Source organism: Bubalus bubalis, chromosome 4, assembly GCF_019923935.1.
Source record: "Bubalus bubalis isolate 160015118507 breed Murrah chromosome 4, NDDB_SH_1, whole genome shotgun sequence".
NCBI classification, from domain to species: domain Eukaryota; kingdom Metazoa; phylum Chordata; class Mammalia; order Artiodactyla; family Bovidae; genus Bubalus; species Bubalus bubalis.
This window is the reverse complement of record NC_059160.1, coordinates 105,205,696-105,229,371: the sequence shown is the minus strand read 5'-3', so window position 1 is coordinate 105,229,371 and position 23,676 is coordinate 105,205,696. Positions and strand designations below refer to the sequence as shown.

The 23,676-nt window shown below is 34.5% G+C and overlaps 1 protein-coding gene across 4 annotated transcripts in view; it reads left to right on the top strand.

Annotated features, from left to right (window-relative positions):
• Positions 1–23,676, top strand: part of LRRIQ1 (leucine rich repeats and IQ motif containing 1) — a 227,517-nt gene that overhangs the window by 126,454 nt on the left and 77,387 nt on the right. For all 4 annotated transcript variants that reach the window (XM_044941866.1, XM_025284377.2, XM_025284378.2 and 1 more), the window contains 5 exons: positions 2,249–2,338; positions 2,985–3,106; positions 3,625–3,720; positions 3,975–4,057; positions 13,896–13,997. In XM_044941866.1, the coding sequence (XP_044797801.1) occupies positions 2,249–2,338; positions 2,985–3,106; positions 3,625–3,720; positions 3,975–4,057; positions 13,896–13,997 (493 nt within the window). The remainder of the gene's footprint in view (positions 1–2,248; positions 2,339–2,984; positions 3,107–3,624; positions 3,721–3,974; positions 4,058–13,895; positions 13,998–23,676) is intronic.

Below are 23,676 nucleotides of genomic sequence, written 5' to 3'. Positions count from 1 at the left end.
AAGAATTATTCTAGAATCTTAAAAATGTCTGTCACCTTATATTAAAAAAAATTAGAAAAGCTATTTTCAAAGTTTTCTGCACTTTTAGATATCAATAGAACTAAAAATTTCCCCAGACTTTATGTAGCTTTTCCAAGGAAGAAACATCTATATGGTATCATCTATATGATATGGCCACTCACCTCTTTGTACCTCTGTGATCAGAAGCAACAAACAAAGGCCAATCACATATCTCCAATATTTGGAAGACAGCATCCTCATTGTCTGCCCTCACCACTGCAAGCTATGTGCAACCTACTCTGGAAACACATGAACGACTGCCTGCCTTGGGACTGGGGAATGGAAGATAGGTTACTGTGCTAAGAGTTGACATTGACCAAAATTAACCATTTTCCCCAGGGCATTACAAGCCTTCAGTAGACTCTGCTGCTGCTGCTGCTAAGTCACTTCAGTCGTGTCCGACTCTGTGCGACCCCTGAAACGGCAGCCCACCAGGCTCCCCCATCCCTGGGATTCTCTAGGCAAGAATACTGGAGTGGGTTGCCATTTCCTTCTCCAATGCATAGAAGTGAAAAGTGAAAGTGAAGTCGCTCAGTCGTGTCCGACTCTGAGCGACCCCATAGACTGCAGCCCACCAGGCTCTTCCATCCATGGGATTTTCCAGGCAAGAGTACTGGAGTAGGGTGCCATTGCCTTCTCCGAGTAGACTCTAGGCTTCTAAAATGGTTATAATGGACAGATTCTGCGGGTTCAGTTGTTGTGTAGGTTGGGAGACAGGTTCCCGGTGCTCCCTAATCCACCATGATCCCAGAATCCTCTGGCATTTTGTCTTTTGTAGTATTGTCTCCACATCTCTTCATTTTAGCAGTTTTACAGAATAAGAATATTAATTTAACGATAACTGATATGTCTTGGACCTTGATCTTTTCTGGGATAGACCTAAATTTTCCTTGAATTGTCATACAGAATAAATATTTAAAAAACCTCAGCCACGCATACTGCTTGCAATTTTGCATTTAGTAGCCCCTCAAGTCAGATATATATTCTTAAACCAGGTATAACCAGCATATAACTGTGACATAGGTGTTAATAATCTCTTCCCAGGTGGAACTGAACAATGTACTGGTGCACAAGTGTGTTCTTTTTACATAGATATTCAGATAACATAATCTGATTAGATTCCCTAAGACTGAACGCTGTGAGCAATGGTCTGCCATCGCACTGCTGGTCTGTAGTCTGGGTGTCTTAGTCTGGCCTTTCCAATGGTCTTTCAAGAGACAGTCAAGAAACACTGAAACTATATAAATGGAAAATTGAATTTAAGTCTTAGTTTATAGTCATTCCAGTTTTTAAAACATAAATATGTTTGATCATTTTAGAAACTTTTAAAAATCAGGTTCATTGGTATTCTGACCATCCTTTTTCCGTAAAGATTTTTTAAAAATTATAGAACCAAAGATTATTATTTAAACCATATTAGATAAGCCAAGCAAATAAAATTTAGATAATGATATCCTAATTTTTTTATATCCTAAATTATACAAAACTAGTGTAACTTGCACAGTTCCAGTGTAGAAAGATAAAAAGTTTGGAAATTGCCTATGGAATAAAAATGGAATAAAAATCTTATAAGATGAAGAGTGAAGTGACTTAAAACCATTTCAAATTTTATATTTTTATCATTCAAACCTTTGAATTAGAGAATATAATATCAGGAACCATGTTCCATATATTGCCACAAAATTCTTTTTTTCCCCATATATTCAGAAAATTTGTGAAATTTTGAACTAAAATTAAGTAAAAGCTAACCTACAGATAGTATTTTCAGAAAAAAGTGATACTAATGTGTTAAAATAATATACATTTTAAATAGTGAGGTTTGCTGGAAAATATTATAATTTGCATAATAAAAAGTTAAACGATTATGTCCTTCAGTTACATTTAGAGTTGGCTCAGAGTCCTAGTTCTCAAACAGTTAAATACACTGAACAATCTGTACTTCTCATTTTTTAGAACATGTGAGTACTCAAGGTTTTACTTTATTCTACTTGGGGATGAAAAATTTTATCCCATTTTTTTAGAATGTTTGCATTAAACAGAGTCATAACGAGAGCAAGTAGCAAATTTTCCTCTAAGTAGAAATGCTGATATACTTTCTTAACATTGGTAGTGTGTAAGACAGTTTAAAAGAATCTTTATAAAAGTTATGCAAACTAAATTATGTACATTAATGTTATTATTTGTTCAGGCTGCCTTAGAGAAGGAATGGCTTGCTTTAGATTCCGCCCGCTTCCCTTCACAAACACTGCTTCTTCCAAACCAGCTGCACTGGCCAAAGGTAACATATCATGGAAATCTCTTAGTGCTCGATCTTTGCTCATTTCTTAAGGTTATGCTATGCTGCAGTGATTAATAATACAATTTATTGACTTGAAAAACACAATTACTTTTAGAAGCCTCTGACTTCCTCCTCATCCCCAGATGTAATTTTTCATGTAGCTTTTCTTTCATTTGCTCCTAATTTTTTTTCTTTATTTTGGATTTCTTTCAACACTTTATTTCACAGTAGCAAAAAAAAAAAAAAAATATGATATGCTTCAGCTGCATAAAATCACTAGTTGACAGCACTTTAAAAATACAAAAATATGCATTAAAAGGGCAACAGCTGAAGATTCTCAGTCAGAGGTCAATGAACTGTAATATCTGTTATTTATTTGATAATCTTTGAAGTTTTTGTCTTCTGAATTTTTTAATGATCTTTTAAATTAATCATTTTGTATACGCAAACTATACAAAAAGCATACCTCTCACCACAGCAAGAAAGAACATGTGTATGTCTAGTCTATAAATTTCATTTTATTACAATTTTTAATTTTTATATGTCTTTCTTAAATTACTCAGTAATATGCATGCAAAGTAATACAATATAAATGTTAGATTTTTTCCATTTATTTTATATGTATGTACTTTTTTTTTCTGGTAAGTTCTCTGGAATCTTAAAATATGATGATACTTCACTTAATTTACCAAGTCATCCAGCTCAAGCATGGCTATGTAATGAGAAAGAAAATTTGCTTTCATCAGAACACACAGAATTTAATAGCAGGTAAGCTAAATTGCTCTTTTAAAGGATCAACCTTTAATGAATGACAAGAATATTATACTCCTTACAGAAATAGTAAGATTATGAAAATATGTATGAATTTGCTTGTTTAGAACATGGCAGAGCATTTGTATTAAAAATTTAATGATTTTATTTTCAGTGTAAGAAAAATGTGTGATGTACATTCATTAAAGCAAATCCAAAGTATCAGTGAAATAATATTATTAACTGTTGTATACAAATGGACTTTTAAATACTGCTATATAGGTAGAGATAAGAGTTAGAATAAAAATTCCAATGTTGTTTCTTTCGACAATAGGATTGAAATATGCTTCAAGTAATTGAAATGTAAACATTTTAAATTAATGGCTGACTTTTATTACTTTTCAAGATAAAGTTTTTTCTGTAACTTAAATATATTTTATTTCCAAGTGTGAGACAACATAAACAGCTTGTAGTTTTAAAAAGTGCTGATATACTTGTGTTGATTCAGTCAAGTGTGGTTTTTGTCCTATTGCTAGATCAGAAAATAGAACTTTATCCAGACCACCTGAAGCAAAGACCAGCAGAAAGAGTCTACTAAAGTCTGAAAAAGAAGAAAAAATTTCAGAAGAATGGTATGTAGTTCATTTAACCCTAACATATTAAGAAATTTAGATACTTTAAATATCCAAAACAGGTATTTTTCAAGATTTCAAGAATATCTTTATTAGTTTTTAAGAAACTATACCTCTGTTAAATTTAGATTCTTAAATGGGAATTCAAATTTGTTTTGGTATGATATAATTCAGAAATGTATGTTTATATGTATATGCATAATATAAATATAGTCTGAGGATTTATGCCTTTATTAAATTTGATCTTTTAATAGGGGTTTTAAGGATATTTCTACTGCTCAGCAGATGCTGAAGAGAGCACAGAAAATGAAATCAAAGAAATTAAGAAAAAAATTAGGTGGGTAATCAATGCTCAATAACTGTGTATCTGACATTGAAAATATAATCATTAAAACTATTTTTAGCAAATTGTATTTAATAAGCATAGAAATAAAATGCACAGATATGAGACTGTCTAAGGTAATACTCCATAAAAATAATAAGACAAATGTAGAGAAATTTATGATATTGCATTTAATGATTTATTACACTCTTAAATGCTATTTTTACTTTCCCCTGTTTCTTATCTACTTTGCTATTGATTATTCTATCTATTGTGCACTGAGAATTATGCTGTAATTGCTTTCTAATTTCTAAATGCTGGTTCGTCGCAGCAAATGGTGATTCTAAAGAGCATCTACTTCACGTGCTTATTCCTTTGTGTGTTTTTAAATTGCTTGATTATTCTATAAACTATTTCCGTACATTTATCAGTTCCATGAATATCAGCTTTGACACTTTGGGAAACAAGCACAGTGTATATCTTTTGTGGTTATGCTGAACTTGCAAAATGTTCAAAGGCATCTTTCTTCTGTCCCACTTGCCAGGCTCTTCAAGTCATTTGTCTTTATTTGGACACCTCTAGTTGTTTTATTAAAATTACTTAATATGTGGAGTAATTTATAGATATTAGAGCAATAAATAGGTGGTTAATGAATTTATAGCTATAATTAAGACAATTTATTTGTATATTTCATATAACTTTGTGTTTACTCATGGACTCATAGGCTCAATATAAGTAACATGACATTCTTTTCTATCTGCTTTCTCTCATTCATCAATTTCCTTTATAAAAATCTTAATGTCAGTGAAATGTTTCCATAAAAGTACGATTACTCCTGAGACAAGGAGTCTATATTTATCCTATAGTTCTAGCTTATACCAGTATACAAAGAAACACTCAGATTAATTTTTACCTTTATTAATTTTCTATTTATTACTTTGATCAATTCAATTATAGAATTCTAAGAAATGTGTGTGTGTGTATATAGGTATATATATAATTTTTAGAAACAAAATAACTAAGATACTGTTGGTTTCTGAGGAATAACTGATATTTGTTAACACAGCAGTTACTAGCCATTGATAAATTACTGATGACTCATTTTTATACTCATAAATGTTCAAACTTTCCTTTTTTGGCCTTATATAGTGGTATCTTAATTTTATCTTTTATCTTTTTAAGATAAGTGTGATTTTTTGTGTGTACTCAAAGATTTTTAGGTTTAAAGAATTAAAATGTCAAGACTTTTTAGAGAAAATGTCAATATTTAGCTTTGTTGTCAGATTGTTTAGTGCATCCTGTGCTCTTATGTTGTAAACTCCTACCAAGTCCATCCGGGCTCTGTGAACTGTGGTTACCCAGGGAAATATAACCCCAAACTCTTAAAAATAGTGAGACTCTCCTTCAATTCTAAGGAAGTGGAATTCAGTGCAGTAATTCAGGGTAGTTTGATAATGTTGTATTGCTTTGATGGATATTTCTACTCACTTTCAACAGTATCAAAAGCAACATTTAAATAAATGTTTTGAGATTAATAAGTTACTGAAACTCCTGGAGCAAGTTCAAATACCAAAAGTGGCTTAAGAACTGATTCAGCCAATTTTCAACACATATTTATTATTTATGTTCAAGATCTAATTTTTAAAATTATTTACAGTATTTGCAATAGTCTGTGATAGTGAAGCTAAGGAAAATTTTGTCTTGTTAGACTCTGTCTCTGGAAATATATGTCTTTCTTGCTATTTCTAATAACTGAGTTTTTTTTTTTAGGTTGAGTACATTTTTAATAAATCAGAATAGTAGGTAATATTTTTAGAAAAATTTTAATAAGGAATATATGCTCAACATAAAAATAAAAGTAAAAATCATTGCTTCAGTGGCCAAAAATTAGACATAATATTATGAAGCAAAAGTTAAACTTCTTTTTATCTGTCACAAGGGGGCATGATAGGGTAACAAAAGAAAAAGGAAAACCAGATATTCAAGCTAACAGGTATATCTTAAATTTAGCATTTTGCCAGTGGTCATTAAGCATGACCTGTTAGGTAAAGATCCAAAATGGCAATCATATAATTTTTATAGAGATATTTATTCTAGTTACATGATTGTAAGCCAAATCACATTCTTATTACTGTGTAAGGTTTTGCGTCTTTCTATTAAGCTTTTGTTTTGTTTCTCAAAATAGTATTTTATCAAAATACTATCAGATTGATGAAATGAAACCAATTTTCAAAAATTTGCATTCTGAAGTGTAAAACAAAATGACGACCTTTAAATCCTTCTTACTCTTTTTCTCTATTCCCCCTTCACCACATATACCCAGAATAGATATAGTCAAGGTAAGATTAAAGATGAAAAAGAAAATTAGTGGGATCCTGTACAATTATATTTTAATCTTTAGTAGGTAGATGATGTAGCATTTATCTCTTTTTGCATATGTGAGCAAATAATTTAAGACTCTGTAACTCAGTCTTTCTTCTTATAGAATAAAATTTTTTCTAGTGTTAATGCAATCAATTAATATATGCAATTAATTAATAAGTTGTGATATGCTATTAACTAATTTGGGCTTCCCTTATAGCTCAGTTGGTAAAGAATCCACCCGCAGTGTAAGAGACCCCAGTTCAATTCCTGGGTTGGGAAGATCCACTGGAGAAAGGATAGACTACCCACTCCAGTATTCTTGGGCTTCCCCTGTGGCTCAGCTGGTTAAGAATCTGCCTGCAATGTGGGAGACCTAAGTTTGATCCCTGGGTTGGTAAGATCCCCTGGAGAAGGGAAAGGCTACCCACCTCAGTTTTCAGGCCTGGAGAACTCCATGAACTGTATAGTAAAGAGTTGGACATGACTGAGCGACTTTCACTTTCTTTGACATTCACTTTCTTTCACTTTCACTTTCAGTTTGACTCTAATGGCCATAATTTTAAACTTTTATTACTTAATACATTTAAATTATGTTTTAAAATTTTAATAATGTTAAATACTTCAAAAGTTATTAGTAATTTTCAAATATACAGTTATATATATGTATCTCTTTCATGTCCAACTTGCCAGCTTGAAAATTTCAGGCCACAAGAGGGCAACATTGTTCATAAAACTGCGGGAGACTAACCAGCTCTGTGGGTGTAGTCACTCAGCTCTGTCTGACTGGTGATCCCATGGACTGTAGCCCACCAGGCTCCTCCGTCCATGGAATTCTCCAGGCAAGGGGACTGGAGTTTCCTTCTTCAGGGGATATTCCTGACTCAGGAATTGAACACAGGTCTCCTGCGTTGCAGGCAGATTCTTTCCTGTTTAAGCCACCAGGGAAGTCCTGTTTGTTTGTTTGTTTGTTTTTCCCAAGTACTTGTTTAATTTTCATCTGACACTTATTAACATTAATTTATAATCACATCTATTTTTTCCGGCCTCCTCTGTCCATGGAATTCTCCAGGCAGGAATACTGGAGTGGGTAGCTGTTTTCTTCTCCAGGGGATAGTCCCGACCCAGGGATTGAACCCTGGTCTCCTGGGTGTAGGGAGAGTGTCAGATGGGACATTCAGAGAAGAGAAAATTAAATGGAATCCCTTCAGTCTAACAAAGCAGTGGGGCATAAATATAGAAGTATGGAAGCATTAATCCAAATATCACTGAAAAACCTTATAGCAAGTTGCTCAGTTGTTGATGCTCTTAATAATATTTCCTGTTTGTATCTTGTACATATATTTATTTAACCAAGGATTATGTCAATAATATTTGATTAAGATGAGAGTGAAAATAGGGCAAAAGGTAGGGGGTTAGTTATTTGAAGAAAGTTGCAGATAGGAGCAAGGCAATGGCAGCCCACTCCAGTACTCTTTCCTGGGAAATCCCATGAAGGAAATGGCAACCCACTCCAGTGTTCTTGCCTGGAGAATCCCAGGGATGGGGGAGCCTGGTGGGCTGCCATCTATGGGGTCGCACAGAGTTGAACACGACTGAAGTGACTTAGCAGCAGCGGCAGATAGGAGAGGAATACCACTCACGTTACTGATTAATGGAGAAACAAGGGGCTGAGAAAGCAAACAGTGTGGGAAGCCATCAGAGGACTTTCAATATTGGTGACTTCCATTAGGATAAATAAGGTCTTCTGCTTTAAGCAGAAGAGAGAGGATGGGGAGAAGAAGGGTGAGGAGGAATTATTTGAAAGCCACAGGATGGAATCTAAAATTGTGAGGAGTTACCATGATTTACTCAGTTTGGTATTGGGTTCTAATTGTTATCTGTAGTAAGTCATTGCTCTTTCCCTCATGATGGACCTAGGTATGAACCAGTGATGACTGATCTTGTGTTTGTTGGGTTTTTGTTTTCTTGTCTTTTTGTTTTTACTGTTGTGTCATGGACAAAAGTGATTTCAGAATTTGGTCATCTGGGTAGGAATTTAGCAGATACCCAGTGAAGTTTGGAGGTTAGTGCTGCAGTGAAGAACATCATGTGTGAAGTGAGAGTTGCTGGTTTATTGAAAATCTAAGGGTCAATATCCTAAAGATATCATAATTGGTAGCAAAACTGAGATGAGCCAGACGGAGAAAGAGAGTGAGTGAGTGGTTTTGATGTGGAGCTCTCTTCAAAGAGGAGAGGTCTGTGTATAGGGATTTTAGTGGAGAAAGAATGGCAAGTTTAAGGGCTAAGAATGTAAGGATGAAAACATAACGTGGCTTTCCAACATTTATCATATTTATGCATATCAAATTTCAGAGTTAGAAGAAAGATAAACCAGATGAAGAAAAGAAGGTAATTTCATTATAAAGATAGAACTCCCATTAGGGATATTGGGCTTTCCAGATGGCTCAGTGGTAAAGAATCTGCCTGCAATGCAGACGACCTGGGTTCAATCCCTGAGTCAGGAAGATCCCCTGGAGATGGCTACCCACTCCAGTATTCTTTCCTGGGAAATACTAAGGACAGAGGAGCCTTGTGGGCTACAGTCTGTGGGGTAGCAAAGAGTCAGACACAACTGAGCACACACACGTTACTAGGGATAAGAATCATCTTGCAGCTGTTGATAACGCCTTGCAAAGTATCAAGTACATGGAAAGCATTCAATAAATATGTGCTGATCCCATGTGAATGAAGAAAAAAGCTTGCGACTGTGTTGGTAACATTTAGTTATAGCCAAGAATTAAGCCATATAGAAAATAATAAAAGCTAACTTTTTAGTATGAATTAAGCCGTTCATGAGCTATAGCAAAGAGATCAGGTTGCAAAATGATAAGACAATTAAGACATGTTAAGGAGGAAGGATCACAAGGAAACAGCTTAGACAAAACTGACAAAGTGAAGTGTATTGCTGATTTATTTTGTTCACCTCAGTGATTCCCAAAAGGAACTTAAAAGAATTTTGATTAAATGTTACTTCATTGTGCTCTAAATAAAACAATAATAAAACTTATTTGAACACTAAAATCATGGAGGACTCAGTCTCCACTTGTTCCCCACCAAATTCCCTGAACCTAATACCATAGTGGAGGTTTAGTCGCTAAGTCGTGTCCGACTATTGCAACCCCGTGGACTGTAGCCTGCAGGCTCCTCTGCCGATGGGATTCTCCATGTAAGAATACTGGAGTGGGTTGCCCTTTCCTTCTCAGAGGATCTTCCCAACCCAGGAATCGAGTCCAGGTCTCCAGCATTGCAGGTATATTCTTTACCAACTGAGCTATGAAGGAAGCCCTATTTTATAGTCATTTAGTATTTTAGTGTTATTTTATAGTCATTTAAATACTATAGTAGATGTTCAATAAACAGCTGTTAAGCAGATCAGCAGTAAGTTAGATAAACATCACTAAAGACATATAACTCCATGTATGTGTATGACTGTGTGTGTAGTTTATAGTTATTTAAAGCATAGGTTTATGTTTGAGAAAAAGTGAAAGTCTTAGTCACTCAGTTGTGTCCACCTCTGCAAACCCATATACTAGCCTGCTAGGCTCTTGTCCATGGAATTCTCCAGGCAATAATACTAGAGTGGTTAGCCATTCCTTTCTCCAGGGGATATTCCTTACCCAGGGGTTGAACCCAGGTCTCCTGCATTGCATGCAGATTCTTTACCATCTGAACCACCAGGGAAGCCTATATTTGAGAAAGAAAGAAAAGAAAGTGAAGTCACTCAGTCGTGTCCAACTCTTTGCGACCCCATAGAATGTAGCCTGCCAGGCTCCTTTGTCTATGGAATTTTCCGGGCAAGGATATTGGAGTGAGTTGCCATTTCCTTCTCCAGGGGATCTTCCCAACCCAGGGATCGAACCCGGGTCTCCTGCACTGCAGGCAGACTCTTTACCATGAGAAAGCAAATTTAAATTAATAAATAATACTTGTAATTAAATAATGAACTATAGTCATTCAACATTAGCATAAAACTTATTTTATAGTATTGCTCTGAATGGCACATGCATAAAATGGATAATAACCAGATTTTCAGATTTTCATGTATGTCATTAGTAAGATAAACCAGTAAGCTAAGTTTAGGATTAAAGAAACTGTAAAGAGATTGCTCAGGATCTTTACAGATTGAAATAAAATTATTTTATTTCATAAAATCTGTAAAGGGATTGAAATAATTTTAAGGATATTATAATGCCTAAAGAAAATTGTTACTTAAATGAAGTAATGGATATAAAGTGTCAAGCACAGAACCACATACATAATGGAAACTCAGCTTACTTATTGTTGTTGTTTAATTGCTAAGTCCTATCTGACTCTTTATGATCCCATGAACTGCAGTTTACTTATGGGTTTCTCTAAATAAATGACAAAGATGTATTTAAAATCTATTTCTCAACTACTGGGCAAGTCATACTGGGAGATACAAAAATTTAAAAAACAGCAACATAGACCTGCTGTTGATGATTGCTGCTGCTGCTAAGTCACTTCAGTGGTGTCCCACTCTGTGCGACCCCATAGACAGCAGCCCACCAGGCTCCCCCATCCCTGGGATTCTCCAGGCAAGCACACCCTTCTCCAATGCATGAAAGTGAAAAGTGAAAGTGAAGTCGCTCAGTCGTGTCCGACTCTTCGCAACCCCATGGACTACAGCCCACCAGGCTCTTATGTCCATGGGATTATGCAGGCAAGAGTACTGAGGGGTAGATTTAAATGACTTTGGAATGGTCTTTACAATGTCCTTATCTACTGGCTTTCTTACTTGTGTATTTTTTGAAGGTAGCAATGTTATCATTCATGATGGTCTTTCCAGGGACCATTAGAATCAGGTGATTTTTTTCCCATCTAGAATTACTATATTTTTGGTCTCTTATTATTCGTTATTATTATTCCTTTGTAACTTGAATTATTTTAAACCCATTTAAGGTGATGTAATCAGAATGCTATTATTTATGTGCTCTTGATGAATAAAATGATCTTATTAAGTAAATTAGGGCTTCCCTTGTGGCTCAGACAGTAAAGAATCTGCCTGGAGTGCAGAAGACCCAAGTTTGATCCCTGGGTTGGGAAGATCCTCTGAAGAAGGGAATGGCTACCCACTCCATTATTCTTGCCTGGAGAATATAGAACTAGACAACTCTTCTAAATATTTTATGTGTTGAATTATTTAATCATGATAGTAGTGTGAAGAAAGTACTATCATTATCCATGGTTTACAAATTAAGAAATAAAGTCATGGAGAGCTTATTATTTGCCCAAAGGAGTACAAAAGAACTTAGAGAAGATCCATTGCTTTTATTTCATGTGCTATATTGAATTAAATGAAGTCAACTATGGATCGAACAGTCTGTTCCTTTATATCCTACCTTATTCTAGTAATGATTTAAGATCTTTCCCAGGAAATGTTATTATTTTTATGTTGTAAATATCTGTTTAGTACCTGCCCTTTATTGAGTACCTACCTACACTTATATCTTGATACTTTGCACACAATTAATTCACACAGTAATATTTCAAAGTTAATATTATTGGACAAAAAGGAAGCAGACTGTGGGACCAATTTGACCAGAATCATACAACTAGTAAAAATTGGAGCTTGGATCTAACCCAGTTTTGTTCAATTGTAGTATTTCTTGTCAGGAAATACAAACAGATCAAATGAAAAGGCAAGAAAGGAGAATGTGTAGAAAAATTAAAGGCTATAATAAGGTATCATAGAATATGTAAACCCATAGTAATCTGCCTTCCCTGACTGACTAATGCTCTTTCATGAAAACATTTATTTGGTTTTGGCTGTGTGGGGTCTTCTAGTTGCGGCCAGGGGCTGCTCCCTTGTTGCGGTGCTCGGCCTTCTCACTGCAGTGGTCTGTCTTGTTGGGAGCGAGGGCTCTAAGCGCACAGGCTTCTGTGGATGTAGCCTGGGGGCTCTCGGGCAAAGCTTGGTAGTTGTGGGCACATGGACTTAGCTCCTCTGTGGCATGCGGGATCTTCCCGGATTAGGGATCCGTCCCATGTCTCCTGCATTGCTAGGTGGATTCTTTACCACTGAGCCACCAGGGACGTCCACTAATGCTCTTTTTAACATACCAGTATTTGTTTACTGATTTAATTGATATATAGTGATTGTTCAGTTGAATATATAGTTATTATTATTATTATTGATAATTCATATTGAATTCATATAGAAGCACCCAGCTCTTACCATACCTTGGTCGCTTACAATTATGAGATGTGTTGACTGATATTTTCCCTAATCTGAAAAACACAATCTCTCTGAAACGTGTGAATCATGCTTAGTAAGGGTAAATTATAACTGGAAGACTAATGGAAATCTTCAGTATACTCATATTGAGAATAACTGCAAATACTCTTCTGCTTTTCTAATTCACATTTTAAAAAACATGCTATCTTAAGATTTAATTAAAATAATTAATTTGGGTTTTATGATATTTTAAATCTCATTTTTCATTTGACATATTCACTTCTATTATACTAGATATTAATAGAAAATTCTTAAAGTCTTTTTGCAAGATGATATAAAGGTATCAATAAAATGTACTGTGCTGAATTGTGGTTTTATGTTAGCCTACTTCATTTATTTTTTTTTTGAGGTATCACTGACATACAACATTATATCAGTCAGATACAACCTATCTTTTTTAAAGTATATTAACCTACTTTAAATGCAGATCTTTCTACTCTTTATTACAGTTCTTTAACAAGCACAAACCTTTTGTCTTAATTAAACCACACCAAATCTCCAATTTCACATGCTTTAGAACCATTTATTATCAATAAAAAGTTATAGGGCCCTACTTTTACATTTATTTTGTAAAATTAATAGATTCAGAATTCTCTTGGCTATAAAAATTACTTAGAATTTGTACATCTTCATTATGTAAAATATCATAGATCAACACAAACCAGAAATCATTCATTTATCTATAAAACCAATGAAAATTACATTTTATGTTTCTTATCTCATTTGTCTTGCTTCCATCTTCTATATCTTACCTTCTTATAGTTCAGAGAAGGAAAAAAGTAGGGTATATGGTTTTTCCTATGACAATAGCTTTTATCTATTTATATTTATGACAAAATGTATTCAAACAAAAATATCAGGAATTTACCAAAAGACTTAAGAAAATGGACAGTAAAACAACTCCATAAATAAAAAGTTGATGGCATAACTGGAAGATTTAAATGCAATTTTTTCTCATTATTAGTGTTTCTTCCCTGTGTAGTAAGTATTGGCTAGTTCTTAATCCAATAACCAAGAGTATATAGATGTTGGGTACTTTATTATATTATAAAGATATTTTTTAACAATCATAATCAATTTCACAGAATTTTATAGAATGGCTATTATTTTTAATTTTAATATAGAAAATTGTTAGCAATTTGAGAGAAGGAAAGAACCAGAGCTGAACTTTTGTCTTAATCTCTTTTTATCTAGATCCCACTGTACGCCTAGCATTATTCAGAAACAATGAAAATAAAGTTTCTGTTACAAAACCACCAGAGAAAGCACAACTCCAAAGAGATGGTTTCTTTGAAGGTATGATTTAATGACAGACATATAGAAAAATTAAAAAGATGGAAAATTGTCTTTAAAGAAAAATTTAAAAAATCTTCATTAGTCCTAAAGTACATATATAAAAAATTATGTATAAAACATAACTAAGTAAAAGTCAAAATATGGTTCTTGGAGCTAAAATACTAACTTGGTATCTTGATTCATTAGCATGGTCGTTTAATATTTGTATTGTGACATACATAAATTTAAATTCTTTGTATTTATGTGTCAAAATTATAATGCTATATCATCAATGTTACTAACTTTATTTAAATTTTACACTGACAGAATATGTTACCTTATATCAATTGAAGTGAATACATGTTGAAATGATATTCTAATATACTTACTGCCAATATGTGCAAATTGCATTTAAGCATTATGAATTAAACTCTGAAATTTTAAATATTTTACTATATTTGAAGCTTGTCCAACTCACTTCTAGGACAAAAAATCTGCATATATAAGGGCAGTGGCAGATTGTATTCCCTGTTCCTACATTCAGAACAATTATAGACTTATTAAGCAGGAATATTTAAATGTTTTAGAATAGCAAATATGACTTAAAACAAGTTTTCTGTTGCTTTTTCTTTAATATTAAAATGGTAATAATTTTCACCTATAGTTTGGATTGTAATTTCTAATAGGAAAGAATAGAGTCAAAATATTTTACATGGAAGTGAACTACTCAAAAATCTTAATACTTTATCTTCTGTATGTTTTATAGCACCACCTGGGAAGCCCTGTCTTCTGTATGTGTTAAATAAATCCTAAAAATTATGCATCATCATAGCATGATTGAAAATAGATACACTTTATGTTTCTATTCTGTAATGTCTCAACTAAAGAAAAATGTGATAGCTACTAATTTTATATTTATTCAGAGATACCTTGCTAAGTGGATGTAGAAGACATAGGTTCTAGAATTTCCTTTAAGCATATGGTAATAAAAATATACCTAGAAAGATAGATAAACCAAGTGTAGCAAATCATGGAAATTGTTAGATCAGTAGATGATGATATAAGGAAATTTGTTTTAACATCCAATTTTTTTAATAATTGAAATTCCTATAGCAAAACATTAAAAAGGGATAACCATTGAATGTTTAAAAATCAATATTATTTCATAAATGTTTATGGATTAGTGTTTTAATATAACTAAAATATACTTTCAATATAAAACAAGACCAGTTTTAATCAGGGCTCATTTCTTTGTAACAGTCTCAGCTTCGCTGTTTTTGAAAGGAAGAGTAGAAATTCCACTAAAATAAATAACAACTCCATAGATCTTACCTGTTAAGTAGTAGCATCATTACTTTAGGAAGGATATGCCTAGGAGGAAAGATAATTAGGGCATTTTTGCCCTTTAAATTAACATGTACTTCAGAATCAGAAAGAAGGAATCTATCTCAACCTGTTCTGTGACATATGAAAGGTAAAGATATGTTACTATCAAGAATGGCATATAAGTATACACTGTATTTATTGACTTTTGTACTATAGTAGTGATAGAAATAAAATGGAACATTACCAAATATGCTTTCTGCTATGATGTGCATTTTTGTGTTCTTTCCTCAGTATTAAATGTGTTTAGTTTACTTGGTTCTTTTTAAACCTCGAGTGCATTTGGGAGCATGTCATTAATTTCACTGAATGGTCTTTATGTATGCAGCTTATATTCTAGTGACTAATAGTTACTTTAAGGCTTTTTTTTTTTTTTTTAAGAAATAAATTTTTTAAAAAGTAAAAAAGCATGGGCTTGGAAAAAATGTAAGTAGCAGAAAATTATATTCCCTAATGTTTATTTCTGCCTCTTTTTTTAATGGGAAAAGAGTGAGGCAAAGATTATTTAATCATTTCTGGCCAGGTTGAACACCATGTTATCTTTAACTGCTGCTCTGGCGTCATCCACCTCCTAGGCTCACATTCTGTATTTTCTGGCTGGTTAGAAGCCAGCCACCTTCCAAGTTAGCTACCTGACTAACCACCGCTTCCCACTGGAGGGCGCGTTTTTAACCAGGTGTCCCTAGATACAATTCACAGAGTGTAAGATGCACCCTTTCTGAATATGATTTATAAATGTCAATATATTTAGTTACCCAACAGAAATATAATTTTAATCTAATAAGTATCACCACAATCTAATTTTAAAACATGAGAAAAACTGCTTTCCCTTAAAAAATTTCAAATAAAATTAATTGGATATCTTACCCCCCAAAAGTTAGGGAGATCAGAATTAAATTTTACTGTAGATTTAGATTGAATGATTCTATGTGGAACAGTTTCTCAATAGTGGAATAGTTGCATGCTGGCACTGTAATAATTTCATTGGAATTAGATGATAGTATTATTTGAATTTTTTTCTATAATATAAAATATTTTATAAAACATCTGATTTTGTAAAAAAAAAAATGTAAAAATACGTATCTACTTTTCAGTATTGCCTATGTGGGGTTTTCATGATTCGTCTTATAAATTTTACTAAAATGCTTTGATTATTTTTGTTGCCTTTATCTGGAGGTCACTAGCAAGACAGAGTGGATGGTAGTTACATCCTATTGGTCTGGGATTTAAAATATGCTTAGATTTAGGGAATATTTAACATGAAATGTCGTTATATTAAATGACATAAGGTAAATAATTATACCCTATTAACAGACCATGTTTTATGAAATGTCCTTATGTTATGCTTTGTTCATGAGTCGTTGGCAATTTTTGTCTAGCTGCCAGATTTAGACCCTTAACTCAGACCTAAAGGTTGAAGCATATTTAACCACACCTGTTCTGAGGATAACTATGTGTCAGATACCAGTTAGTTTTTCCTATGATATGAAACTAAGAGCCTGAGCATTTTATAGATTCAACATTGATTTGCTTGATTTATTTGCTTATTTTTATTTATATTAATATCATGTCCAGTACCTGTCTTGGTGTATTCTATATCACCTATGATTTCTACTTAGGTTTCAACATCTGATCTTGACTTAAAATTTGAAAAACTTTCTTAATTATTGCCTTAAATATTTCCCACCAAGTTTCCTTTTTTGTTTGTTTCAAGTGTTCAATTTGGAACCTGATGGCACTCTCATGCAAAAAGAGGCATAGCTTGAAAGTGGCTCAGATGGTAAAAAACCCACCTGCCAATGCAGAAAATACAGGAGACCCAGGTTCGATCCCTGGGTTGGGAAGATCCCCTGGAGGAGGGCATGGCAACCCACTCCAGTATTCTTGCCTCAAGAATCCCATAGACAGAGAAGCCTGGTGGGCTACAGTCCATGGGGTCACAAAGTGTTGAACATGACTGAACGATTAACACTTTCACCCTTTCACTTTCACGGGTGTAGATTCTATAGTTAGTCAAACACAGTTTGAATCATGAGTCCTCCTTTTATTGACTGTGTGCCTGGGGACGTTATTTAACTTCCCTGTGTAGCATTATTTTTCATTTGTAAAATTAAATACTAACAGTTTCTAGTTGTTGAGGATACAGGAGATTCAACTTGGGAAAACGCTTAAAGTACACATTATAGACACATAGTGGGTGCTCAAAACTTATAATCTTTGGCAACAGTTACTTTTAAAGTATAAGTGTGGGGCTTCTTTTGTTTTGTTTTATTTGCAATTGGTAATATTTACTGCATTTCTTACTAGGTACTGTGCTAAAAGTTCTACTTAATTTCTCTGATTCAGTCATCCCAGAAGCTCTTATGTATTATGACTATCAATATTTTACAGAGGAAACTGGTTTTGAGAGTTTGATAAGTAACTTGCCCAAGATCACACAAAGAGTATATGCCTAAAGGGAAATGGACATAATTTCTTTATCAAAACAAAGCTAGCAAAAATCAAACAAAATGAAGACATTAAGGAACACAGGTTCTTGGGTTAGCCTGTAAAGTATACAAGTTTAGAATCAAAATATTTAAGAAAAAATTTAAAGACTGACTATTATATTAGCCAAAACTCTGGGAAAAAATATTTTTTTTTATTCCTTTCTAAGGGAATGGCTACCCACTCCCGTATTCTGGCCTGCAGAATTCTGTGGCCTGTATTGTCCGTGGGGTTGCAAATAGCTGGACACGGTGGGGTAACTCACTTTCACTATAGCTTGCATTAATATAAATTAAGAAACAGTTTAGTGTCCAAATGGTGATAAATATGTTTTTTGACCTATAATTAGCTGCTATCTCATCTAGTTTCATTATGATTGCCTAACATTATTAAGTACCAAAATTTTAGATTCTAGGAGTGATCGTATTTTCAAGAACCTATTCTAATTTTCATATAGATGAGAACCTCTCCATACAGACCAAAAGTAAACACTATATTTTTGTTTTATTTATTCCTCTTTTTTCCATTCATAACTGACATTTTAATTTTATTTTAATCATATTGAATACATTAAATTACTTTACTGCTCTAATCTGCTAAAACTTAACTTTGCTACTCCTGAAGCCAATGCCAAATTTGGACTTCTGGTTTTGGCCAAGAAAGAAAGCTAGTCAAGCTAGGGAGAAAAAAAAAAAAAAATTGGATCTGGCCCAACAGCCTTCAAAAGGAGGCGGGTTCAGTCTTGGCTCCTCCAATCCCTAGGACAATCTCACTTCACTCTAAAGTCAGATTTTCATAATTCCCAGTTTGGTGGTGTCATCACTAACATGCTCTCTATTTTCCTTTAAAACTGAAGATTCACACATCCCATATGTCTTTATATATCATAGAAGTTCAAATATTTTTGTATGAAATTTTTGAGTATTGAAGTCATTAAAAGACTTTAGTGTCTATCATTTTTACTCCAGAGCATTTCTAATCAAACCATGTTCTCTTATGGTATTTTTACTGTATGATTACAAGCATTTTCTTCTCAAGCTTTCCTCCTTTTAATACCAGTTTAGAGCACAAAGTCACATTATATATATTGTTTATTTGTAGGTCTTGTGTTAACATAGCTGTATAGAGTACTAGATAATAGTGCCAACACAATTAGGTATTAAGAGCTGGTAAATTAATGCCACAAAATTAATGCAGGTAATCGAAGACTACCTGGAAGGTATGCTCCGAAGAAGAGACTTGCTTATAATTAAAACTCCCTAAATATATTTTAGGCACTATCATACGATTTTGTAGTATAAGGTTTGGAATCACTTCAACTTTCTACAGGAAAAAAAAATGTGATTAGAGATTTCAGTCTAGTGAAGCATAAAACAAACTGCAGTTTAAAAAAATATTTGTCTGTAGATAAGTGGGATTTTTGGGAATGGCAATCCATGACCAGAGAGAAGCTGATTAAACCTTCCTAGGATTTCCTGGGGAGAAGGCAATGGCACCCCACTCTAGTACTCTTGCCTGGAAAATCCCATGGACGGAGGAGCCTGGTGGGCAGCCGTCCGTGGGGCGGCTAAGAGTCGGACACGACTGAGCGACTTCACTTTCACTTTTCACTTTCCTGCATTGGAGAAGGAAATGGCAACCCACTCCAGTGTTCTTGCCTGGAGAATCCCAGGGACGGGGGAGCCTGATGGGCTGCCGTCTATGGGGTCGTACAGAGTCGGACACGACTGAAGCGACTTAGCAGCAGCAGCAGCAGCAGCAGGATTTCCTGGTGGCTCAGACAGTAAAGAATCTGCCTACAATGCAGAAGACTCAGGTTTAATCTCTGGGTTGAGATCTCCTGGAGAAGGGAATGGCTACCCACTCCAGTAATCTGGCCTGGAGAATTCCATGGACAGAAGAACCTGGTAACCTATAGTCCATGGGGTTGTAAACAGTTGGACATGACTGAGGGACTAACACTTTTTTTCACTTTCACTAATATATCTAAGTAATTCATTTATTTCTTACATATATCATATATAAGTATATAATATACATATATAATTGACATATGGGCTATATATATATATCACATATATGATGTGTATATGGATAAAAATGGAAAGGGATTTCAGAATTTTTAGAGTTCTTTGAAAGGAACCCTGATATATAGGCTGTTGGATATTATTAGTTTATTTTTTTACTTGAAAATACAAGAGGGTTTCCACTTCTGGTAATAGAGGACTATTTAATTCAAACCACCTCTCCTTCTGAGAACAACTTTAAAAGCTGGAAAATGTAGTTTAAAAAAAAAACTAGTTGAAGTCATTCAAGAACTAACAAGTAAGTTAAGACTTATAAGTCAAGAAGGACATCTCAAGAACTAAGAAACTGAGCAAAACTTTTGATAATGTCACTACTCTTTGTGAACTGGGACTTTTCTGCTAACCTGTTGCCAGAAACAAATATAAACCGTGTCCCAAAACGGATAACATCATCTCAAGCTTCGAATTATCTCTACATTTTTTCCTGTATAATTTTTGGCACACGCTAAAGAAAAAAATAAAGGCATAGAAGGAGAATGAAACATCACTGAACACCGTGAGAAACAGACAACAGAAATTGAGCTAAGGAGATTTCAGATAATGAAGGCTTTAAAATGAATGCACATAATAATTCTAGGGGTATAGAATAAAAAATTGAGAATTTCAGTATACATATTAAAGCTATAAAGATATCTGAATGGAAAGTTGATAACTTAAAAGTAGCATAACTGAAATAAAGAACTCATTGTATGGGTTTAACCACAGATTAATCAAAACTGAAGAGAGAATTACTGGAAAGACAATAGCTATGAAAAAAATATTAAAGTTGAAGCACAAAATAAAAAAGAATGGAAAATATAGAAAAAAGAGACGTGAGATGCAGCAAAAATATCTAACACACATGTAATTATAGTTCAAGAAAAAGGTGAGAGAGAATGATATAGAAATAATATCTGAAGAGTTAGTATTTGAGGATTTACTAAGGTGAGGTAAAACCTCAATTTATGGATTCAAGAAATTTCATAAACTACAAACAAAACATATACAAGGAAAACCACACTGTAGCACACTACAGTAAAAGCACTAAAAACCCAAAGACAAAGAGAAAAAAAAATTCAAATCCATAAAAAAAAAGTTTATTACACATTAAAAGATGCTCAACATCACTCGTGATCAGAGAAATGCAAATCAAAACCCCAATAAGGTACCATCTCACGCTGGTCAGAAAGGCTGCGATCCAAAAATCTACAAACAATAAACACTGGAGAGGGTGTGGAGAAAAGGGAACCCTCTTACACTGTGGGTGGGAATGCAAACCAGTACAGCCACTATGGAGAACAGTGTGGAGATTCCTTAAAAAACTGGAAATAGAACTGCTGTAGGACCCAGCAATCCCACTGCTGGGCATACACACCGAGGAAACCAGAATTGAAAGAGACATGTGTACCCCAATGTCAATCACAGCGCTGTTTACAATAACCAGGACATGGAAGCAACCTCGATGCCCATTGGCAGATGAATGGATAAGAAAGCTGTGGTGCATATACACAATGGAATATTACTCAGCTATTAAAAAGAATACATTTGAAACAGTTCTAATGAGGTGGATGAAACTGGAGCCTATTATACAGAGTGAAGTAAGTCAGAAAGAAAAACACGAATACAGTATACCAATGCATATATATGGAATTTAGAAAGATGGTAATGATGACCCTATATGTGAGACAGCAAAAGAGACACAGATGTAGAGAACAGACTTTTGGACTCTGTGGGAGAAGGCGAGGGTGGGATGATTTGAGAGAATAGCATTGAAACGTGTATATTACCATATGTGAAATAGATCGCCAGTCTAGGTTTGAGGCATGAGACAGGGTGCTCAGGGCTGGTGCACTGGGATGACCCTGAGGGATGGGATGGGGAGGGAAGTGGGAAGGGGGGTTCAGGATGGGGAACACATGTACACCCATGGCTGATTCATATCAATGTATGGCAAAAACCACTACAATATTTTAAAGTAATTAGCCCCCAATTAAAATAAATAAGTTATTTTTTTAATTTTAAAAAAGGAAAAAAAAGTTTATTATCCTCCAAGTAGCAATAATAATGAAGCTGGTTTATTAATAGAAGTTAGGAAATTCAGAAGACAATTGTTAAATATCATATGCTCCCCAAAGTCATGGATAGGAGCTCTAAATCTCAATCTGACTTTGGAGAAAAGGCCTTTTAAAGAGTTAATTAAGATTTAACGAGGTCAGATGAGTGGGGCCCTAATCCAATAGAACTGATAATTTTATTAGAAGAGGAAAAGACACAAGGAGGGTATACATACTCACAGAGGAAAGGTCATGTGTGGACACAGCAAGAAGGTGGCCATCTGCAAGCCAAGGAGAGAGGCCTCTGAAAGACTCAAGTTGCCAACAACCTTGATCTGGGACTTCTAGGCTCCAAAACTGTGAGAACATATATCTCTGTTTAAGTACTCAGTCTGAGGTATGGCCGCCCAAGCTGACTAATATACAATGTAATGATATCGTCAGAGTGCTAAAAGAAAGTTTCACCATGAAGGTCTATACCCAACAAAACTTAAAGCAGAAGCAAGAGACACAGATATAGAAAACAAGTATATGAATACTGAGGGCAAAAGAAGGTCGGTGGTAAGAATTGGGAGATTGGGATTGACACGTACATACTATGTATAAAAAAAAGTAACTAATGCTTTTGAACCACATTGTGGTGCTAGAGAAGACTCTTGAGAGTCCCTTGGACAGCAAGGAGATCAAACAAGTCACTCCTAAAGGAAATCAACCCTGAATATTCCTCAGAAGGACTGATGCTGAACCTGAAGCTCCAATACTTTGTCCACATGATGTGAGGAGCTGACTCACTGGAAAAGACCCTGATGCTGGAAAAGATTGAAGGCAAGAGGAGAAGGGGACAGCAGAGGATGAGATGGTTGGATGGCATCACTGACTCATTGGACATGAGTTTGAACAAGCTCTGCGAGTTGGTGATGGACAGGGAAGCCTGGCATGCTGCAGTCCATGGGGTGGCAAAGAGCTGGACACAACTGAGTGACTGAACTGAACTGAGAAACTAACACATCATTGTAAAGCAACCATATTCCAATAAAAATTAATTTAAAATAAGTAAATGAAAAAAAAAAAAAGCAGGGCACTCATGCCACCCAGCTCTCTACCTGCTGCTTTGTGTAGTCATAAGGAAAATAAGGATGATGCCTGGCTTCCTGAGCCAAAACTTTAGAGACAACATGGGGGAGGAGAGTGACTCTGGGAGAAGCTCATGGCACCCTTTATCTGTGTTGTCCCTTGTTCCCTGAAAGAATCCTCTCTGTCCACGTGTCAGCTGCCTATTTACTTGCTACCCTGGACACTTCCTGTATTTCTGGGATAGCTAATAATCCTATCAAGGTGTTGGATTAATTGTTACCATATCTTAGAAAGTTCATCACTGAGGACTGCAGGTTTTTATCTAAAGAAGGCTACATGAGATAATGAAGTAACAATGGATTTGGACTGAGAAGACTCCAGTATGAATCTTGCATAAATACTCACTGGCCATATGCTCCATGTCTTTGTTTTCTTCTGTAAAGATTGGAAGCACAAATCATTACTTTTCATGATGTTTTGAAAATTAAATGATAATCCAAAGTCTTCCAGGTAAAGATGATGGATCTGAAAACCCTCACCAATATATGATTCACGTAGGTGACCATGAAATGATTGACATCACACACTTGTTTTATCCTCCTAATGAGTTAATTTACAGTTTCTTATCAGTTTTAT